This window comes from Notothenia rossii (assembly GCF_949606895.1).
Source record: "Notothenia rossii genome assembly, chromosome: 9".
NCBI lineage: Eukaryota > Metazoa > Chordata > Actinopteri > Perciformes > Nototheniidae > Notothenia > Notothenia rossii.
The window spans coordinates 59064930-59087860 of NC_136907.1; the positions used below are offsets into that span (position 1 = coordinate 59064930).

Genomic DNA, 22931 nt, shown 5'->3' on the forward strand with positions numbered 1-22931 from the left:
AAAAGATCATTTGTTCCTGCTGTTGTTTCTACAACTTAAGGTTAATGGCTGACAGAATAGTGTTCGAGTAATTGTTGAACGCTTAAAGATGTTTAAAGACGCTGTAAATGAAAGCAACAACTAAGATTACACCCCTCAATGAGCTGTTCGTTTCCACCTGAGATTTAAGTTTGCCATGGTGATGTTTACTGCTAAGCGACTCCTGGCTCAGAGTAAGAGAGTTTTGGCTTTAATCAACAATGTGGAGCAGCTCCAGGATTCCTCTCTGAAGTCATCACTACAGGCTGAGTCTCTGCTAAGCAGTTTACCGACTTAAAACAGAGCCTCGCAATATCACAGACATTACATTGGAATTCAACTTTTTGATGAATGACTCTTAAAACCCACAGGATAACCCGCGCACAGCCTGCACGAGTATTCTGCAGCTTGTAATGAAATTGTCCTTTTTTGCTGTAATTCTTCACGTTTGCTGTTCATGAGCATTTTGAGCTTATAAACTATAGTGTTGGAACATGTGTCGGGATTGTACCACTTGTGTTCTCTCAATCAAGCGAAAAAATAGTGTCAGTTAGAATGAGTCAGACACAGGTTTGTTTTGGGGGTTTATTCCCAAGGAAAGAAGTTTAATCGTTGTCGTAGTGAACATGGTGAAAGCCGAAGCTGCTGTAGTGACGAGCGCTGCGCTGAGACGGCTGTTTGACACGTGAGAACAAACAACAATGAGCACAACCATGTTAGGGTCACATGTCGGACAAATTGCACAGAGGCTTGAAAAGAAAACACATATTTTCACATAGGCTGGGTGACTTCTGTTCATCACAATCAAAATGCATCATTAGTAGCTTACATGGTTTACTGGAAACCTTACTCAGTTTGGGAAACCAAATGCAGTCCAAATCAAAACGATAAAGATGTGGGTAAAAGGGGGGAATAAGGTTTTTCTGTCCGAATAAAACACAGCCTTAATATCAAAGGTTCAAATGTTTTTCTGCCGCTGTCCAATGAACATCAACAAATCTCAACATGTAGTTTAAAAAGGATGAATATGTAAACTAAATAAATAATTGAAACCTCATTGGATAAGCTGAAATGCACATCACTGCAAAGCTGATGACATGGTGTTTTATTCCTCCTTGAAAAAACATTTGGAAAAAAACATCTAACAGGTTGTTCTGGAACCAAAGCAATATGTTTTAAACTGAGTGGGGGTTCCTTGTAATTCTGTGGCAGTGAAAATAGCAGTATTCTTGGAAGTTTTCAAGAAGCAGGCATACACATTTGGCTGACCTGCATCCTTTTTTTGTTTGATAAAGGCTAGAACATTTCATTTTGAGAAGCACACACCACAATCAATATGGAGGGTGTGTTATGGAGTCTTTTTTATAAAGTCAAACTCTAAGAAAATTGCAAATTCTACAATTCCATTGAAAATCAACATTTTAGACTTCAAAATAACCCCAAAAAACCAAACTATTCAACCAAATGTCCTCATCAGCCAAACTTTGATCATGCGACTTCAAATCTCCCTCTAGCATAGAAAAACTAAAGGCAGCAAAATGTTGGGTTGCCATAATATTAAATATTAACACCAATATTAGGGTTAGGAAAAGAGGTTATTATAATGCATAACACCAGTGTTGTAACGTTGCATTTGTTCCACACACAATGGCATGTCTGTGACACAGAGCAAGTCAAACCATGTTGTGTTGAATCTATGAAATAAATCCTCTGTGTGAGGGCCTGAAATGTCTTCCCATAAGAATTGTTGACCCTCCCCCCCTCCGGCCACATCTGAACACCCATATAAAATATAGTTAAGGGGGAACAAAAATACAATCTAAAATACATTTCCAATCACAGTGCAAACAAATCTGAGATTCATTCAAACCAATGTCCCCATATATTCAAACTATCTCCACTTTAGTTCACATTGAGCTAAGATCACTTAGGGACCACTTCAAGCTATTTCTCTGACACATAAACATTACAATGTCTATTAAAATCACAATAGTTTTGCTAGTTGTTACACACTCCTGTGATCTTGATCAAGTTGATGTTAAACCAAGCTGTTTTTAGTCAGTCTTTTATTATATTAACCACCACTTCTGTGCAGACATTAAACAGGGAGACAACACAATAAGTGTGGGTTATGTTGGGACTGTGGAAACGTTGGAGAAACTGGTGTTACACAGTGAACATGAGAGCATTTCTACCTGGGGCAGGATGGGAAATAATCTCAAACAGAATCTAGTTGTAGTGTTTTATATATTAACCTTGCAAGAACCCCGATCTTTGCAAAAGTCTGTGTCTAAAGGCTCTTTCTTTGTCATTGCTAAACTACAACTCTCCTCCAGCAGGAGGTGCCATTACACTGTGCTGCAGTGTATAGTGACATGACACACGTTGGAAGTGAGAATAAAGAACAAAAAGGACCTGTGTGTTTCTAAACCCTATGACTGTGTCAAGAAAACACAACTTTTAATCACTGACTTTTCAATGCATATATAGTTAAAAATCATGTTCATGTGGGGCAAACTGGGAATACTACTGCATTTGTCATGAAATATTTCAGCGGTCAGACTTTGATCCTAAGTGTTAAACCTGTAACAGAATTAGGGATATTATGAGATTGACTCAAAAAAAGAGAAAATACCCAGGCTTTATGCAGTATACTCCTGAAACGTCAAAACATCTCTTGGCTAGAGAATGCTTTTCTATATATTATAATAATAAATGAGTCCTGCATTTTTCTATTAATATTTCTGAACTGACTTGGGCCTCGCTGCTGTCTAGATCGAACAAGTTCAGTTTTTTATTTTTACAAACTTCTTTTGGTAACTTGTGTAGCAAACAGCCGCAGGTGAGCAGAAGCAGTGACCCCCCCTTCAACAACTTTATAAGGAAATGTTGCGGTGACTTCCTCATACAAAAAAAACAAGGAACACTACGCCATCATTCTGGTGAAATAAGTTATGTTTTTCCTCTCAGGGTATCGAGCCATAACACCTAGCCTTCATAAAATAGACTGCCTGATAGCTTTCCACTGTTTGATGCTACAAATGAGGCCCAGAGACGTGACAGCCACAGCTGAGATGTATGCATGGTAAAAGAAAAAAAGAAAAAGTGTAGATTTCAAAATGTAACAGAGTAAATGTAACACTACTGTTGAGTTTTTGAAAAACATGAATCATACACCATTAACAGAAACTTTTCTAGTCTGCTGTTTTCTTTGAAACTCATTAAGGGTGGTGGTCAGTAACCACCGTTTTGGGGGCTGGCATATGACAACAAGGGAAGGTGATAGATGCTTTCACAGTTGGACCAGACTGAGAAAATCCTTCTTCCAGGTGCTTAAACCTTTTTTAAACCTAAGATGTGTAAGGTCATCTTCCGCAGCAGCAATCATTGTAAAGTTTGATATGTCCCTCACGGAGAGGCTAAGATGGGGAACACTGGGGAAACTGGAAGCTATATGTTCCTCGGTGGAGTTCAGCTCTCAGTGCACTTCATGGTGGTCAATCAATGAAGACATCAGGGCATTCTGAAGTGAATGGCCTCCGAGTGGGGGATGAGTTCAAAGTTTGTCCCTCTTTCTTTCTCTTCCCCAACCCACCACTTTTTTCTCATCCTCGCATGAATTGCAGCGTCTCTTTTGGAGGCACAGGAGTCGATGAAAAGAGGCATCCTTTGCAGCGTGATGAGAAGTGTGTGACTGTGTATGTGTGGGGGGGGGGCTGAGGGTTGGGGTTACCATATGTGGGATTCACAGTGAGTCATTTTGATGACACCCACCCCCCCACCTAACCGGCGGTAGTTCATTCCTCCGTACAACCTGGGAAGAGAAGCAAATGATGAGGAAGGAGAAGTTCAAGTGCAGTAGGAAGAATGTGTTCTGGTTCCTTTTGGGTCTTTCTACTTTTTGGGTATTTTCATGTCATTTCTAACTTTACAGGAAGTGTGACATTACATGGCTTAAAGATCTCTGTCAATTATGACATGTCTTTATGAAACAGGACATTCAATCATTTAAGTGATATTCTATGATAATGTTTTTTAGATAAATATCCAATATCTGTACAAACAGAGGATTGTGAACATTGTTTCTGGAAACACATGTTGCTGTGGAACACTAACATTAACCCTAACACAAATTCACAAGTACTGAAAAGATGAACTAAGCTAAAGGCAACTTCATTTTAGTTGAACAGCTTTGCAACTACAACATAAAGTGCAAAAAGCTAATAACCTTTATGTAGTAACTGTATTTAGTAACGTTATTATTTCACATGGTGCCTCTTACCTCCATGTGTTTGCGTCAGGGTCATACACTTCTATAGTTTTGAGATACGTCGTCCCATCGAAGCCTCCCACTGCCATCAGCTGACCGTTCACAACAGCCAAGCCCACCTACACACACAATAATACCAACACTTCAGCTCTGTATCCAGATTGGTGGATTTGAGTTCCTTTAATATCAAATATGGTAACTTAACTCAAAAAAAATATTTTGGAGATAATATTATGTATCTATAGGTTTTTCCATAAGCCTGTAAAGAAGTAAATTATTTTTTAAATTGCACTTAATCCCTTCACACACTCACCCCGCTCCGTCTGGACGTCATGGCCACGACAGGAGACCACTGGTTTGTGCGGGGGTTGTATCGCTCCGCACTGCTCAGCTCTGTGGTGTCGTCTCTCCCTCCCACAGAGTAAATCATGTCCTGGTACACCGCGCAGCCCAGGTGTTTCCTCCTGGTTCCCATCGGAGACACCGTGTGCCAGCGGTTCTCCTGAGGGTTGTAGCGCTCCACTGAGGAGGAGAGAAGCACCCAAAGATAAGGAGGGATTATTAACTGTAGAACTTTAGCCAAATACTGCATCGCCTAGCTTTAAGAGTGTACTTGTCACTTTACTCAGTACCTACCTGTATTTAATGGCGACGTCCCATCAGACCCTCCTACAGCATACAAGAAGCCCCCGAGCACCGCCACGGCTACACCCAGCCTCCTGGTGCTCATGGAGGCCACACGAGTCCATTTGTTCTCCTTAGGATCATACCTAAAGCACAAGAAGCACACCGTTTTATCTCTATGATTAAGACTAAACACCAGCTTTTCAGTAATGTTAAGAACTTTTCTTGGGCCCATGTGATTGGAAGTAAGTCAATGTGGACGTGGACAAAAGTGGGCAGGGCTGTGGCCATCAAGTTAAAGCTATATAACATAGGATGCTAAAAGGGCCATCATATCAAAAGGCTGGTGCTTGAAAGAATTAAGAAATAAATGGAGGACTAAAAAAAAAAACACGCAAGAAAGAGAAATCGTTTTCACTGAAACAGAATTAATACAATAATCACAAACAAAGCAAAACAATCAACAGATAAAAAAGTTATTGTATGCACAGAGGAAGTAATGTTGGGTTAGATAACAATAATTAATTTGGCTAATTATCTTAGCATCATTACAGATTAGGTGCTATCGGACGCTTTTTCTTCTTTCAGTTTTTGACAAATATTGGACAAAAACAATCTTTACACTTCTATACACTAAGTGGAGATGGTTACATGGACGGTTTGTCATACATTGAGAATATGACAGATACCTTTCTACTATGTTGAGACAGGAAACCCCATCCTGTCCTCCTACAGCATACAGATAACCTCCGAGGACAGCCACCCCCACGCTGGTACGACATGTGCTAGTAGGGGCCACGTCACTGCTCCACTGATTGGTCTTAGGATCGTATCTGGACAGGAAAGATGAATTTAAGACGATTAATAATGATGTTAAATATATATTTTTTCTAGATCTTAATTTCCAACAGATCCTGAGTGATCGTGCCACACCTCTCCACAGAGTTGAGGTACGACGAGCCATCGTGACCTCCCACCGCATACAGCAAGTCGTCCAGAACACTGACACCCACTCCACACCGCCGTTTACTCATCGACGCCACCATCCGCCACTCGTTGGTCTGGGGATCATAACGCTCAACGCTGGAGATGGCATCGCCACTGCACCAACCTCCAACTACAAGACAAGGAGACAAAAAAGAGGGTTAACAGTTTCAAATTAGCACATGATGTATGCAAGTTATTTCCTTCACCTAGGTAAACTAGAATCATCCTCCAAACAGGCAGTGGTGTTTACATAATTCTACGTACGTTTCCATATTCGATTGCAACGGAATCTTGATTTAAGTTATCGTCTAAAACAGGTTATTTTTAATTATTAAATTATTTCGTTATTGCCGCTGGCTGTGTCCTGGAAGATTTGAATGTCCTGGAAAAACAACAGATATTTTGGTCAAATATTACCTGGCAAACCAACCCAACCAGTCTTCTTTACCAAGCTCTATAAAACTCTTGTTGGGATGATATATTTAATAAAATAGAAGGATATGTGAACATTCTTTAACCAATTGTAACATAATAGAAATTGTGATTACATGGTCTTATTTTCACCAGACATTATGAATGGAGAGATTAAAATATATAGTTAATTTTTAACAACAAACAAAAAACATCATTACCATACAACAAAACCTTTGTCGGAAAATACTGACCTGCAAATAGGACTTCTCCACAGCGAATAGGTTTCCTCGGCCGTGTTCTGGGACCCTGCATGAGTGGCCTCTCCTGTGGTAGCAGCAGGTAATTCTTAGCCTCGTCAACCAGGTCTCTGTGAATAAAAAAATCAAGGTAAACGTTTTTCATCTCAGTATTTTTCAACCACAAGAAGCATTTTTCTCACCAATGACATTGAAATGGCTGATAAACAGCACTCACCTGCACTCTTCGTCACTTTTTATGAGAGGGTCTGACCCAACAGTTCCCACCAGGAACTTGGGGCTGAGCAGCGGCAGACGGACATGCTGCAGGACCTACACAACACAGGAGACAAGTCATCACAACTATACAGACAATAACCAGTAACTGTTATATACTGATAACTGATATTTCTACATCCACAAACCTGGGGTAGCTGTGGTCTGCGCTCCTGGATGCTGTACTTCACCCAGGCCATGACAGCGTTGAAAACCTGCTCCTCGCTACGCACATTGAGCTCATCGCTGGAAATGATGTCAATCAACTGGTTGGCAGGCAGCAGCATGAACTCCTCACTTTCCATTACCTAAGACAAGAGAGAAGAACAGTCTGTCAGCAGCTGTTTTACAAAGAGAGAACAGAAAAGTCAAATGCTCCTTGATTAGTATATCCATCTCTGGCTCCCTCGTGGAGCTTTGAATCATCAAACTATATTGTACGGATTTAAAACAACAAGTGACAGGGGACTGTGGAAACACTCATTCTTATCCATGTTCTTACCTCCTGAAAATTGTGCTGGGTGAACTTGTCCGCGATGCGCAGCAGCTCTCGGCAGGAGTGTGTGTCTGCGAAGGCCCTGATGCCCAGACAGTTGGAGGGATCCAGCTGCCTCTTGAGGAACTCGCAGCAGGCCTCCTGGATCTCAGCCAGCTGCAGAAGGCAGGCGGCGGGGAGCAGCGTCTGCACGTTTCCCTCCTCTACCGTCACCTAGGAGCAGGGAGGTACTCTTGATGAAGCTGTGAGGCACGTGAGTGAAACTAGTTATTTCCATCCTCACAGCGGATGTGTTGAGCTATTTCTTACGCTTTGAGAGTGACATTACCTACTAGTCAAATGTACATTATTATTTGGGTTAATGATGACAGACCTTACTGTACTGTGAGGGAAATATAGCATCTTGGAAAAGCTGTATTTATATCCTTATTGATACTTATCAATTACCTTGTTGTGGACTTAGCTGTATTGTGTGCAAGTGTGGAAATATTAGGGGGGCCCTGAAGTGCAAGACACCACAGCATTTCAGAAAACACAACAGCATTTCAGAAAACACAACAGCATTTCACATTGGACGGAAAGGGTATTCCTTAGGGCAGGGGTGGGGAACCTCCGGCCTCCGGGCCGTATACGGCCCGCGAGACACTTTGGTACGGCCCTAGAGGTAATTTATAAACACACGCAAAAAAAAAAAATGTAAGAAATCTAGACCGCAAAAAAAAGCGAGTGCCTGTTTTTCCTGGCCAAGGTCAGGGTCCTTGGACACAACACAAGACCTAAAGGCCCAGATACACCGGCCAGTCACCTGAGAAGTCGCCGACGCCGACTGTTGCGTCGCCGGACTCTCCTGCGTATTTGACGACTTCGCGCACTGGAACACACCGCAAATCCGAGCCGAGCACGTATGAACTGCGTCTGCGTGAGTGGCAATAACTCTCCTTACCAGCAGGCGGCGGTAGTGTGTATTCATCACTCAAAAGAGGCAACAACCGGAACAACCGGAAGACAGAGAAGAAGAACAGACTCCGTGATATAAACAAACAACAAATAGCGTTTTTCTTTCCATGTTCACTCTCGTCCGTTGAAAACATGAACGAACAGCTCTATAAACCGATGAGGTGAAATAGCCGTCCGTGTGTGTTCCATCTTCCATTTTAAATCATTTGTTTACCTCCCTCACTTCCGTTAACGCTTCTCATGCACTGATAGGCTAGCTGAACAGCCAATCAGTGTTATCCCTTTGTCCGACTTCCGGTGGTGTATGTTGAATCGGCAAGAAAAGGCGTCAGGTCGGCAGAAAAGACCCAACGGTGCGGCGCACACCACTCCCAATAGGGCGTGCCCCCGCTCATGTTCGGCCCGACTCCCATTTACTGCCGATTTCGGGCCGGTGTATCTGGGCCTTAACGTGTCATCACGTGGTATATGTCTCGACTGACAGGGGTGCAGTTCTGACGGAGAGCACCAGAACGCCACTCCAGCACTTCAGAAATTGCAGCCCCCATAAGGAGCTGTACACATGCCGCAGTTTTTGAGTGGCTGTGACTTTAGTTGAAAGCCCTGTGGCGATCTGTTCTTCTGTCATACTGATCATACAGTCAATAACTTTGTTGTTATTAGCATCTGGTTAGCTAGCTATGCTAACGAATATAAGAAGCTTTTTCTCCAACCAGTGAGGTAAAGGCACATCTTTATATGATCATTATAGTTATAAAAAAAATAAGAGAATAAAGTAAACAGGTATAAAATACTATATGACAGTAAAAAAAAAGTTATTAATAAAGAAGAATACAGTTTGAAAAGGGAGTGATTTGTAAAATATGCATAAAGAAAAATAAATCTGCTTCCAGTCCTGTTTCATATGGGTGTTGAGAGATGTATCCATAGATCTCTTCATGTTGCTCTCAAAGTGCACCAGAATGATGCTTTTAACTTCAACACCCCTAGAGGAGGTGAGGTGAGGTGATGTGAGGTGAGGTGAGGTGAGGTGACCCCACACTTAAATCATGTTCACATGGATAGGAAACTAAATACATTTGCACACATCTCGTGTCCATATCTTTCTGTTTTGGTGGTCATGCCACACCGTGCACGTGCATGCATACATGAGTCATGGTGAGATATCTGGATTAAGAGGTTGCTTTTTCTTTGCACAGTATGAAATGAATGGGCTGTGATTTAAAAAAATGTAAGCAGAGGTCAATAATTTGTACGGCCCTCTGAGGATATTGTAAAAATTGAAATGGCCCTTGAGAGGAAAAAGGTTCCCCACCCCTGCTTTAGGGAGAACACTTCTTGTTTGTGATTGGACAGAGCCAGCCACTGCTGTGATTGGTTGTTTTTGCTGCCAGTCAAGAAATGACGCTTCGTGATTGGCCCAACACATCATCCGTTAGCTGTTAGCACACACTCAGAGCTCACAGCTCGTCATATCTGTTCAGAAACTGGACAAAAGTTTAAAGAGCAACTTCCAGGTTAAAGACACCTGTGAATAAATGTGTAGGAAAATGATGAATACACTAGATTTTCAAAAAAATATACAGAAATATACACTACAGTGACATCTGACTTCGTTTTTTTAAGAAATGTTCACTTCCGCATAAAAAAGCCTCGGCACGTGACCTCCCGCGTGTGACGTAACATGGGGGACACAAGGGAGAGAGTGGCCGGTGTAACGTATTAATAAACATGGATCCCAATGCTAGTTTCGACACAGAAGACACAGAAGAAGTTGAACATGAATATTCGAATGCATATGACGGACCACAACTTTATGATTATGAGCCTGCTAGGCATCCAAGAGACCAGGAGCAGCCAAGGATTAGAAGAAATAACGGCCATCGGAGAGAAATTGAGCTGTGGTGTGAGGAGAACCAGTGGAGAACTTGGCAGCTATCTTGGTGAGTGACCGGCGTTAGCTACAGAATGTTAGCTAACATCACATCACAACATTGTGAAGTTAGCTATCATATATCAGGCTATAACTAAAGTAGTATTGATAATATAGTAACGTTACTGGCAAGACTGTTGATACTGATCCATAACAGAAACTAATGCGCAAGTATCAGCCGTATCTCGCGTTACCTAATGCAACTCCACACTACGGTGCTGTGTACCGGAGGGGAGACGCGAGATACGGCTGATACTTGACGATCTGGCGGAGAAAGGTTGTGAAGCCTCCGTTGATATGCCGTTGTAAATGGCTTGATGGAAAGCAGGTGTGTAGTCGGGGAGGGTGCACAGCTGATTGCAGCAGGTGAGTGGAGGTTGAGCCGGGAGCCAGGAGTGACAGCCACCAAGCACACACAAACAACACAGACAGGGGGAAACAAACAAACACAAAGGAGACGGCTGAAGCAGTACAGCCACCACAGCGTTACCTAATGCGACTCCACACTATGTCTTACGGTGCCGTGTACCGGAGGGGAGAGAGAGAGAGCAGCGAAGGGGGGGAGAGAGAAGTAATACGGTTTCCTGATAAAGCTGTGGAGAGTATGTGCTGCAGGAAGGTGGATGCACAACGCACCCAGGAACGAACGCTAGCTCCGGTCCTTTTTACTGTGGTCTCGATGTCCTGACAGGCTGGTATTTGTGCAACCTGCACAAACACAATACTGCACCATGATTACAAATGGTGAAATACAATGTATAACTACCGAAAAATACCAGCTCACTAAAACACAACCGCTCAACTCAACGCAACTACTAACTATACCCGCGGTCAGAGAGCGGGGATGTTTCCCCTTTGTTATGTAATATGAGCGTTTGACGTATGACCTTTAAAAAAAGCAGTTTTTAAAGTCCTTATCTTACATTAAAAACTTTTTTTGGCAGTTGATTTCTGGGGGGTGTATGCAACAGATAGTCAATGTATGTTTCTTTATTTCATACTGAATAATATGTAAAAAAAGGAAAAATATTAGGTCCAATAAAAAAACTTTGCTTCTGGAAGCAGGCCATTTCGTGACGTCACGTGTGGTTCCCGGCTGCCGCTGTCTGGCTCCCTGCTGCCGTCCGGATCGCACAAATCGCTCCCATTTCTCCCGTAAAACCTTCTCTTTCGGGAACAAATGAACGGTAAAACCATCCCGATTGGTGTTGCTACACCCGCCAACGACACACCTCTTCACCATGATCCGGAAAAAACAAGACAAACTCGGAGATAAACACTGATACACAAAGTTGACATGCGGCTATACCAGCAATGCTACACTGTGTGATGCTGGGACGGGCTGAACTCACCAGGATTCGCGGAACCACACGTGACGTCACGACACAGCACCAAGCAGCGGCAAGTTTGAATCCAGACTTTTCTGGATACCTCTGAATTTGACCCATTTTCCCGATATTAACAAGTGATTTACAGCAAATAGGAAACGATATTCGATCTATATCACGTGTTACTGGAATAAGACCCAACAAGTTAATGCATTTTGAAACAGTTCTATGATCTTTCAGCTACAGTAAATTACGCAAGATAAGGACTTTAAGAGCTGAGCTCAAAATTGCTCCTTTCCCTCTGAATTCCTGCCCTTTTGTCTCGTAAAACATATCAAATCCTACATTCACTTTTTTAATCGTAATTTTCAAGCAAGTTTAAGCATAAATGTAGAAAAAAAAAAAACCTGCAAGATGCTCTTTAACATATACAAAACACAGACTGTCTATGTCATGGCGAATACAGTCGCTGCTTTATTTATGTCTGTATGACGTTGTTGTGAGTGTGGACGGAGCAGCTACGGGTTAGTTTACTTCGATTTCGATATCGATCACGATAAGATTTACATGGAGATACGCCCCGCCCACTCTCCAGCGTCTTGTTTAAATGACAGCAGTAAACACAGAATTAATGCTTTATTAATTCATGGTTTTTAAGGGGCTTATCTCCATGTAAATACTATGGTAGACTACCCAATATTCGCATCGCTCTAATCACTCGAGTTTCACCCAGGTTTCACCGCGCGGCTGTCAGCTGTGTTTGCTCCTGTCATTCAAACAAGTCGCGCTGGAGAGGGGGCGGGGCGTATCTCCATGTAAATCCTATGGGAGGTACCAACTACAACCAAATGAACATATTTGACAGTGATGTAATTGTAATACACGTTTCAAAGTCATGCCGAAGTAACTACATACTGATACCGGTTAGTAAAAACCATGAATTAATGCTTTGACAAGTCTGCAGACAAGACGGTAAGCGAAAAGCTTTTAAAATGCGTGTTTTCTGAATGGAATCGGATCCATCAGGCTAAACTAACCTGTAGCGTCTCCGTCCACACTCACAACAACGTCATACAGACATAAATAAAGCAGCGACTGTATTCGCCATGACATACACGGTCTGTGGTTTGTACATGTTTAACTTTTGTCCAGTTTCTGAAAAGATATGAGGAGCTGTGAGCTCTGAGTTTGTGCTAACGGCTGATGTGTTGGGAGATATTGCGCTGTCGGGTTCTGACCAATCACGAAGTGTGATTTCTTGAATGGCAGCAAAAACAACCAATCACAGCAGTGCTTCTCTAGCTGGCTCTGGCCAATCATAAACAAGAAGTGTTCTCCCTAAAGGAATCATGGATGTATAATAAGAACTGTAAACTGAAAGGAATACCCTTTCAGTATAAGTTGAAATGCTGCGGCGTCTTCTGAAATGCTGTAGTGTTTTGTGAAATGCTGTAGTGTTTTGTGAAATGCTGTAGTGTTTTCTGAAATGCTGTGGTGTTTTGTGAAATGCTGTAGTGTTTTCTGAAATGCTGTAGCGTTTTGTGAAATGCTGTGGTGTTTTCTGAAATGCTGTGGTGTCTTGCACTTCAGGGCCACCGTAAAATATACTTATTAAATCCACTGTAATTTAATGTCTTGTTCAGACTTACAGAATTGTTGGAGCAGGTAGCTTTCGTTTTTGACATATTTAGCTGCCATTATCACTATTTGTCATGTTATTGAGATTTTTGGTCATGATGGTAGTAGTGGTAGATTTGCGAGAAACTGTGGGAAACATTGCATTTTGTGTTACTACAAACGATACACCGCCAATGTCTGATGCCAAATATAAACACGGTTTACTACAACTGCCGTTACCTGTGATGTGTAGGCAAAGTCAATGAGCAGCTCCATGGCTCTCTCATCGATGTCGCGGATCACCACTTCAGTCTGCCTGCTCTCTGCCAGCTCTCCAGTGAACATCGCCCTGAACAGATATCACCGTTACAGCCAGCACTCAAAAGTATTCCACCTGCACTTTTATGTGGCCTCAGTGGATTGATTTCCTTCCCCAGATCTGAGTGGAATTCAGTGTTTGTCTCTTGGTACCTGAAGTATGGGCTGCAGGCGGACAGGATGACACGGTGAGCGTAGATCTTCTTGGCACCCACCACCAGCACTACGTCACAGAGCTCACGGTGTTTTCTCAGCAAGTTGATCACCTCCAGGGTCTGTCGCGGGTGTTTGTCCGAGACGTAGGGCATGCGTGCAGGCTGGGGGACCCCTTCAGGCAGCTTGTTGGGGTCCCCCAGAGTACAGCGGCTGGTGATGTCCATTCCAGTGGCGTCTTGACGTGCGCTAGTGGCCCTAAAAAGAAATTGGATGGGCAATAATAAAGTAAGTAAATGTACACTATGTTTTCACTTGACATTTTTCAACAACTTATCTTGTTCAGCCTGGAAGCCATCTACATTTAAGTTTAACAGAAACCCAACATAATCATGAACTGTGACATTTATTCTTATCTTTGATTAAAAAACATTCTTGTTTAAAGTTTAGTGATAGAGTCTGGATAAAAAGCCACATGTTTTTCAATCTAAAAGAAAATGCCTTAATACCACACCCACCTGCGCATTAGCTTTGCGTCCATGCACTGAAGAAAAACGTTGGGTCCCACAGCTTGGGGTTGACCTAAAACACAGCAAAACTAATCAAACTTTGTCTGTAGTCAGTCTGTCCTCATTTGAAATGTAAGCGATGGAGTAAAGGAATTGAAAGTGAATGTAGCACTGTTTTTTCATTTTCTTTGTGTCGTTGTGCCACACACCTTTCCAAATTTGATCTTTAGCTATATCTCCGACCAAAGACAGGAATCAGATTGATCTGTTTTCTTACACTGAGTCACAGGTTATTTAGACACACCTGTGAAATCCATAAAGTTCAATGAACCCTGCTTCAGTAAGACTAACAATGGTTTAGTTGACACCGTGTTAAACAGGTGTTTCAATAATGGTGTGGTCATGTGGACAATATAACTATGAGGTAACTTTTTATGCATTTGTTATCCAAACATACAGGTAAATGGGGATTTGAAAACTACTTAAAATGTATTACAGTCTACAGCATTAAAAAGGAACATGGAGTTGAATCTACACTTTTCTGGCACAGTCTACAAAATAAATGTTTTCTACAATGTTCAGAAAGGTGGGCTACTATTCATTGCAAAGTAATTATATTAAGCAAATGCATCTATTTCACTATTGTGTGCTCGTTACACTTGTGAAATGTTTTAATGTTGTGATACCTGCTATTGTAAAGTACAGTATGTCCTTACTTGTCTGTTGCATCCCGTGGGGTTTGGAGAATGAATGGAATACAAAGACTAGCTAGATTGCAAATTGGTTAATTCAAGTCCTCATTCCCCGTTTTGTTATAACACACTTTGGCATCTGTATGTGTTCATAAACTACAACAGTTGGTTTGGTAGTCAGCTTTCACAGAAGGCAGCAACTAGAGGAAGGACGGTTTTCAAATGGAATCGCACTAACTGTATTAACCTTATGAGGATTACTTGGGGAAACCAAGAACGCAGAACTTGGTGTTTTACGGGATCAGCAAGACAGCGGCTCAGACTTGACTATAAACATTAGCTTCAAGTCCAATTAACCCCAATGTCAGTCCTATCAGTTCATTTGAAGTTAGTACAGTTAATCAGATCACTCCCTGTGAGTGAGTTATTTGGAGCTGCATTCTTCACTTGATTAACAAGTAGTTAAGATAAGCTAACTGTTTGTTGTTAGCAGTTTCAGCAGATATACAGAACCGGATGCGAAGGCAGAACACTGCTAGCTACCAAACGTTAACCACCATTTACAATGTTATGCGACGAATGTGGCTTCATTGGGTTTAATCAAAAGTTGTTACAGAAACACATTATAAATACTAAAAGAAGAAGTCCTGCACCTGAGTTAATATATTAAAAGCTACTTCCCGAGGATGTCGGTTGATGCTATGTGCTATTGCTAACTTAGCAGTATGGAATCCACAGGCGACCCCTAACTCAAAACACACGAAACGGTCAAATAAATGGTTGCAAACAAACAAAACGAAATATAGCAACACATGAAGACATTTCCAAGTATGCTGACATGTTTAGGGTGTCTGTGGCCGCTTGAGTTTGCCTAGACATCATTCAGAATGCACGGATGTACTAAACTGTAATGCTAACATTAAATAAGTTAACGCTTCCAAAACGGTATGTGTTGACATTGTTTACGGTGACAGTTATTAAAAAAATTAAAGCTAATTAAGACGGGGGTTTACCTTATATTTCCATCCTAACGACAGGAAGAAGTTGACCGGGTTGCTAATGTTTACAATTGTATACCGTCGGCTAAACACTGGTGTTTTTCTTCCTCTGTATTCTGCGCATGCCAAATTCCAAGCGCCACTTCCGGACATTGTGTTTTTCAAAATAAAATAATGACATTACATCATTGCAATGGGTTTAAATCTCATGCAAACTGGGAAATATTATAGCATTTACACATATCTGCAACTAAGGGAAGATTTGGTTCAATGTCAGGGTGATTTGTACAGTTTAATGTTACAACAACCACATAGCCTACGTGTCAAAATGCCCTTGCTCTCTGAAATGTCAGTTATATTAAATCCACCAGAGAGCGCTGCAAGATGATTTTGGAGAGATGCAAAGGTGAACATCTTTACATGTTACTACTTTCACCCTCATCTTAAACATTTTAAGAAGAAAAAACGGGCCTATTTTAAGGCAACTGAATACATATAATTTTTGTGTCGACCATGGAAACAGTTGCTCGTCCTGCTAGTCTGCTACTGTTGCCAGAGTGTGCGTGTGTGTGTGTGTGTGTGTGTGTGTGTGTGTGTGTGTGTGTGTGTGTGTGTGTGTGTGTGTGTGTGTGTGTGTGTGTGTGTGTGTGTGTTATCTAAAATATTAATCTACGCTTATCAACAGATGGAGGATGAATATGGATTATAATTTGTGTCTTACATGGATTAATTGAGTCTACTTTACTTCTTTACTTTTTATTTTGTTTTATAAGAAAAAGAAACAAGCTTGAAATACATTTGATGTTGTTTATCAACAGCAATGATTCAATACATACCATCTATTAAAACAAATAGAAATTATACTTAAGAACTCAATTCTGGCTTTACATTTTTGGAAGAACTCAAGACTGTCTTTACACTTTTGGAAAAAGACTAATGTATAGGCCTATCAAAGATGGAGTTATTTAGTGGAGTCTCTAAACATAGAGCATAGCCTTTGTGGTCACTATATTGTTTGCAGGCGTATTTAACCTCTGAGTTAATTATTGGTTGGTAAGAATAGAGATCCTTTATCTTGGAAGTGCACAAGATTCATCTGAGAAGTGCAGTAGGATCAGCACCATGGTGGATGGATAGCACTCACAGAGGAAGAAATAAGGTCATGATTGTGTTTCACTTGCTCTGAATGGATCAAATGAACCTTGTATATAATGTGTGTGAAGAGTGACAGCCATGGAGTATACTGACAGAATCAACCCTAAAAAACATTTAGGCCCAAAATAACTTTTGCTCCATGTCAGGGGTGATTCAACACAGCCTAGCATTCTATTCAGATTCTCCTTACCTAAAGAACGTTTTAATCTGTTAATATGTTTTAACAGTGCTTAACATGATAAACTGGTTTTGGACTTGCCCTGCCGAGGACCGCTGTTCGAGCTATGGCGCCAATGGTGTTGTGTGCACCGGAGCTATCCTGATAAGTTTTGGTATCTGTAATTTCAAAGGTGTGTTGTCTTAACATTTACACTCTTCGAGATTCATCTATACATGCAGTCTCAAATTAGGAGTTTGTTATCCACTTAACTCGGTGGCTAGCCGGCCTGTCTGAATGGTAAGTGTAATTGGCATATTCTGTTTGTTTATGTTGTTTCATAGCTTGTAACTGGCACTGACTGAGACAGCGTTCTTTTTGTAAACCTGCAGTACAATCTTGTGGGACATGTTGGTAGATGGTGGAAGTAACTCATAATTAAAGACAACATTTATCTATACCAAGTCAATGTATTGCATAGATAAAAAAACAAATTTTGTTTTCAGTTTCCAGACCCGCAACATGTACAGTTCCCTGCCAGCGAAAAACTCATCAATGTGAGAAACCCCGGGACAGATCCCTCCTACCTATGATGACTGGGTTTTGAAAAGTAGCCACAGGTGGGAAAAATAGTAATAGTATTTTTCAACAAATTCATTGATTGGGAACGGTGGGTTTTTGTTTGATTGGTTATACATTTTTGTTTACTCATTATCTGTGTAATGTTGGGATGCCTGTGAATTTGCAGTCCACACATTGTTATGGCAAATATGGGTTTTTAAAACTATTTTCTACAATGAATACATATTTAATCAGAGCTTGTTGCATTGCATATTGTGTGTGTGTGTGTGTGTGTGTGTGTGTGTGTGTGTGTGTGTGTGTGTGTGTGTGTGTGTGTGTGTGTGTGTGTGTGTGTGTGTGTGTGTGTGTGTGTGTGTGTGTGTGTGTGTGTCACTTGGGCTAATGCCTCCAGACAGAGACAGGATATAGATGTCAGTTACATATTTACGGGTTGGTTGACAGTATCAATTGTAACTCTATTTGTCTTTGTGGATATGTTTTATAATGTTTCATAAATTCTGGAAATTAATACAGTATGAACCGACGAAAAACAGGACCTAATTGAATTCAGAACATGTTAACATACTTTATTTAACTCTTACAGTGAAATGTAACTGGCTGTAGGGCTTTGCAATCTGGGATATATCAAATATAGGTTCGAACATAATGTAACTGTCAACTGTTTGGGTAATCACTGTTTTCATAAAATATTAAAACTGAGATTCGATTTTTGATAGATAATCATTAGTGAACTGGAAATGACTTGTGGATAAAGAAAATATTACACATTTGAAAAAAGACATTAATGCAGCCTTTAGAATGATGAAAAGACAATACTTTTGCCATATTACGATATCCAAAATCTAAGTTGATATCTCATCTCATATCACTATATCAGCATATTGCCCAGCCCTTACTGGCTGGTTGAAAGTGCACGCCCCCTTAGTTTGATGTCTTGCCAATGAGAATGTTGTCCTCCTCACATGCCAAATTACACTCAGTAGCCCTCTTTGTTTGTTTTTCTACCTCTGATGCTTTGGTTCCTTAGGATATGTGTGCATGTACACCTTGTTGGCGTGCAGAGCAATGAGACTCTTTCACCATTGAATACAGAGATATTTTCGCCTGTTACTCTTGTTGTGCGATGACCTAAACTGTTGCCTTGCTATGCTGTACACCTGCCTTTATTCTACCTTTTTAGTTGTGTTGTGTGTACTATCTCTGCTTTAGTTGCAGCTTTGTTCAATTGTGATACTGTAGGTGCTTTTCGTCTGCATTAAGTTGCATCTTTGATTTTATTTTGTTTTAACCTAATCTGATATTCTTTTGTTTTGGTTATGCTTATTTCATTTCAGTGTGTTGTTTGGTTGGCCTAAGCTGCTTTCCAGCTCATGTGCTTGGTTTGTTGCCCAAGCCAACGTAGTGAGCATTATATGATCATTTGCATATTAGGTATTTTCAAATTAATTTGTACTGTGTCGTGAGAATAGTTTGTAGTGATCTAAGTATGGGGCATATTGTGCCAGTAGTGGAAATATTTTCTGTAAACTTGTGTGTATCCTGTTTCCTGGCTTTTGCCCATCATGAGTTTGAAGCCCGCTTGCAACTCAATAACCTCTGAGCCTCCTACCTATGGCCTTTCCTGATTTATTGTACATTTTGAAATATTTACATTTTGTGAAACTTGCAAAAAAACAGGTCAAAAAGATACATATGGTTATAATTTAATTATACTTCTGTATTATTTTGTGGGCCTTTTATTAGGGTGTGCCTCAAGGATTGCTGTTAGATCCCTTACTATTTAGTCTAAAGCTACAGCAATACAAATCTTCCAAAACTGTCACCAGACCGACTTGCATATACTGTATGTATGCCTTGGAAAAGATCACACAGTGGCTTAATGTCGGCACTATGGCAAGACAAAAGGTATGTTTATATGTTTTAAGGGTGAAAAATATGGCAACTAAAATTTGGCTTAATAAAGGTTAGAAGTCTTATTTTTAAGACACAATTCAAAATGTGGAATCATGTAGCTGGAGTCGGAACAAAGCAAGCCATCCATAGTTTAGGTGTGAACACACGGTTAGGTACTTGAAGATAGACATAATAGTAGGGACAAGGCAAGCTGTACTTATTTGGGTGAGCTGGCAGCAGTTCTGACTGTGTCGCTGCTCAGAACCTCCTAGCCTATTGTTTGTGTACCAGCCAGCCTACTGACCGGACGTTTACCTCCATTACCTCGCTATGTTTTCCTCCACTGGCGGCCCAGAATAACCTGTCACTCAGCAGTCACTATTCACCCATTTCCTCCAATAGCGTGACTCTGCTGTACAAGGAGGAGGGAACTGAATTAAAACAGGATAGAATAAGGAAAACAAGATGTGACAGAGAGGAGGGTTTCACAAAGGACAGGAAACACAGACATGTCAAAGAGAATAGGAGGGAGAGATTAAGTGAAGTAAAGTGAAGTGGTAAATGGGGTTTGGGGAGAAAGAGAGGGAGAATAGAAGACAGGAGGAAGGAAAGAGAGAAGGTGTATACAGATGTTGTAGACTAATAAAGACGGTAAGGAGAACAAATAACAGAAAACGTATGAAGACAGCCCAAAATATTCCTACTTCAGCTTTGAAGTCCACTTTTAGATACAATGTTGTGATTCTGATATCATTTGATAAACAGTGGTGGCTTCCTGTGGGTGCCACAGTAGATGAAGTGATGAAAGTTTTTCTAATAACAGAAGTGATTCAAAGCTTTAGGTTTTTAACAGAGTTCGTCAGCAGACTGACAGACGCAGCTTTGATCTCTTCCTTTGATTACCAGTGTCAGGAGGAAAAACTGAAAAAATTAAGCAAACAAACTGTAATTCAATACAAATATAATTTATATAAAAATAGTTTTGTGGGTTGTCTTGCACATTAACCTCTTATAGGCCATGCTATAGACTTGTTAGAGAATAACAATGGAGCATTTAAGCCAGGTATCTGTTCCTAAGCCAAGAATCTGATGGTTGAAGGACTACAATTTCCCGTATAATCAGAGCTACAAATGTTTGGGGGCAGCTAAGGCTCAAATTTATAATTACAAAGGCAAGTCTACAGTATACAAGAAATGTTCTCAGATTGCTAAACTTCCGTATCTTTTTCAAGGTTGCCTATAGGAAATTATTCTTTAAAAGGGCTGATATATTTGCAGGATGTACAAATTTAAATACGCTTCACAGGATACACGCATTTCAGACTCTCAGAAGGAGGTGAGTATATGTGCTCAGGCAATAGTAATCTAAAGCTAAGAGGGAATGCTTTCCAAATAATTGAATAGCCTTTAGGGTTTCCCTTATGACTTTGAATACTCAGGAAGGGTTTTCTTTGGGGTGTTTGAAGTACACCCTATATTTTGTAACACAAGCGTGCCGGAGGAGGAAGTATCTTGATGGATATTAAACATGCTGGCCAACATACACAGACATTTTGTGGATTTTTGCCTTAGCTCTCAGATGTATTGTGACATATTTGCGTGAGCTAAAAGAGGAATACAGCAATGGGATGAAAGTGGTCCGTCAACACCAACAATCGGCTTACAATGAGTTTGCAGTCTGATTTTTTGCTGTGTAAGCCAACCAACTGACAGACAGAGCTTTGAAGCTGTGGCTGCAGCACTCAGCGCCACAGTAAGGCCTCAAGACTCATTTGGAAAAATACTTTTTGCTTGCAGTTTTACTTGAACAAAAGAATGTTTAATATATATAACGTTGAAAGCTAAGTTAGATAACAACTCATATGTTAAACCTATTTTGTTGTCATGTATTATTAGCATCTACACGTGAGTCAATGATGGGAAAATGAAGTAACATCAAATTATAGACAAATCCTAAGGCAAAATCTATTGACACTAGCTTCTTGAACAATGGAGGGTTGTGTAGAACATATTGTTTTCAAATACAAACACTCTTCTGCAACAGACTGCTGCTTTCTTGGCCGTTATAAACAGAACATTTAGTCCAGGTAAGGAGTCATGTGAGAGTACTGCCCCAGGCCTGGAGATTTAATGCTTGTCAAGGCTTACCTTAAATCACTGGGTGCTGGCACTTCGACAATTGGTGGTTTCAGTGTGAGTCGCTCTTGATAAATTGTCATTGTTGATTACTGCATTCCTCTGTGGGGGGTCAATAACAGCAGTAGCAATAACTTGTGGTTCATTTTTTACCGTTTGACCATAATATTAGAACAGGTCATGGCTCGGATGACAGCATCCCGCCACTGTGTATCTTTATCAGCGGTGCTAACAGCGCTAACCATGGCAACAGTGGTGTTAACAGCTGCAAACGGTCACACATTAGGGTTGGGACAGTGTTACCAAAAATATCGCCTTATGAACGATGCTGGCCAGTAACCCATGAACATGAATAGAGAGGAAGATAAAAAAACATTGCACATTTGGAATGTATATTACCATGAGTTCTAACCTATGGTTCTAACCTCAAAAAACTTTAGCTAGCAGGTCCAATTATAAAGATGTTGTAAAAACAGTAAAATCTCAGGCTTTTACGCTTCACCAGACAAATGACAGCGCCATCCATTATTCATGCTATGAATATTTGAGTTCCTATATCAAAGAGACTGGCCACTTGTTGAAATAAAACCACTGAAATCCAGAGGTTTTCACTGACCACAGTAATCTCAGTAGAGCACTAGCACGCTAGCTAGCCTCTGTGGAGAAAACACTGTTTCCTTTGGAGCAGTGAGGGAGCCTTGGATCTCTGTTTCAGTCAGTGTATATTCAGTCAGTTTGACTGCAGATGATGACTGAAGAAAATGTAGGAAACAGATTGAATAATGTTTCTAAATGTTTGATTATTATGAGTGTGAGATCACAAGCACGTATTTAACAGGGATTGAAGACACTTGTTGCCTTTTAAATGTGGATACAGCTCATGTCCCCTCATCTTCTTCCTCAGTCTATGATTGGATAATGTCCACTATGTCATAATGATTAAGAGCAAATGCCTCCTTTTACCTGAATGTTTTTCTCTTCTTTCCTCACTCTTTCCATCCACTGCTCCTAAGTGTAGCTACTAAACAACAGCATAGCAGCAGGAGAGGAGGATGTCAAAAGTGAGTTTTAGATGAGACAAAATTATTAAGAATTAACAAAAACTTAATTTGATTAAATATGTTACATTAGTCTCATGTCTGATTAAGTCAAGATGGAATAACAAACATGTTTAATCAAAGA

At 40.7% G+C, this 22931-nt stretch overlaps 1 protein-coding gene across 5 annotated transcripts; it reads right to left on the reverse strand.

Annotated features, from left to right (window-relative positions):
• Positions 1–589: 589 nt before the first annotated feature.
• Positions 590–15975, reverse strand: klhl20 (kelch-like family member 20). Of its 5 annotated transcripts, none has more exons than XM_079649432.1 (14): positions 15842–15975; positions 14146–14209; positions 13628–13885; positions 13397–13505; positions 7328–7534; positions 6975–7133; positions 6788–6882; positions 6565–6680; positions 5846–6029; positions 5602–5745; positions 4925–5058; positions 4602–4810; positions 4301–4407; positions 590–3832 (listed from the first exon to the last, which is right to left on the reverse strand). In XM_079649432.1, the coding sequence occupies exons 2-14, from the start codon at positions 14166–14168 to the stop codon at positions 3748–3750; spliced, it is 1830 nt and encodes a 609-aa protein (XP_079505558.1). In that variant the 5' UTR covers positions 14169–14209; positions 15842–15975; the 3' UTR covers positions 590–3747. The 5 variants fall into 5 exon arrangements, with proteins under 5 accessions (XP_079505558.1, XP_079505557.1, XP_079505559.1 ...); XM_079649431.1 differs by lacking the exon at positions 15842–15975 and adding an exon at positions 14853–15818; XM_079649433.1 differs by lacking the exon at positions 15842–15975 and adding an exon at positions 14346–14821.
• Between the last annotated feature and the right edge of the window lie 6956 nt (positions 15976–22931).

Excerpts from the sequence above, each read along its gene's own strand:
- klhl20 (XM_079649431.1), bottom strand. Across the intron at positions 13,506-13,627 it reads GCCTGCAGCCCATACTTCAG|GGCGATGTTCACTGGAGAGC; the intron begins GTACCAAGAGAC and ends ATATCTGTTCAG. Across the intron at positions 4,811-4,924 it reads GACGTCGCCATTAAATACAG|TGGAGCGCTACAACCCTCAG; the intron begins GTAGGTACTGAG and ends TCTCCTCCTCAG.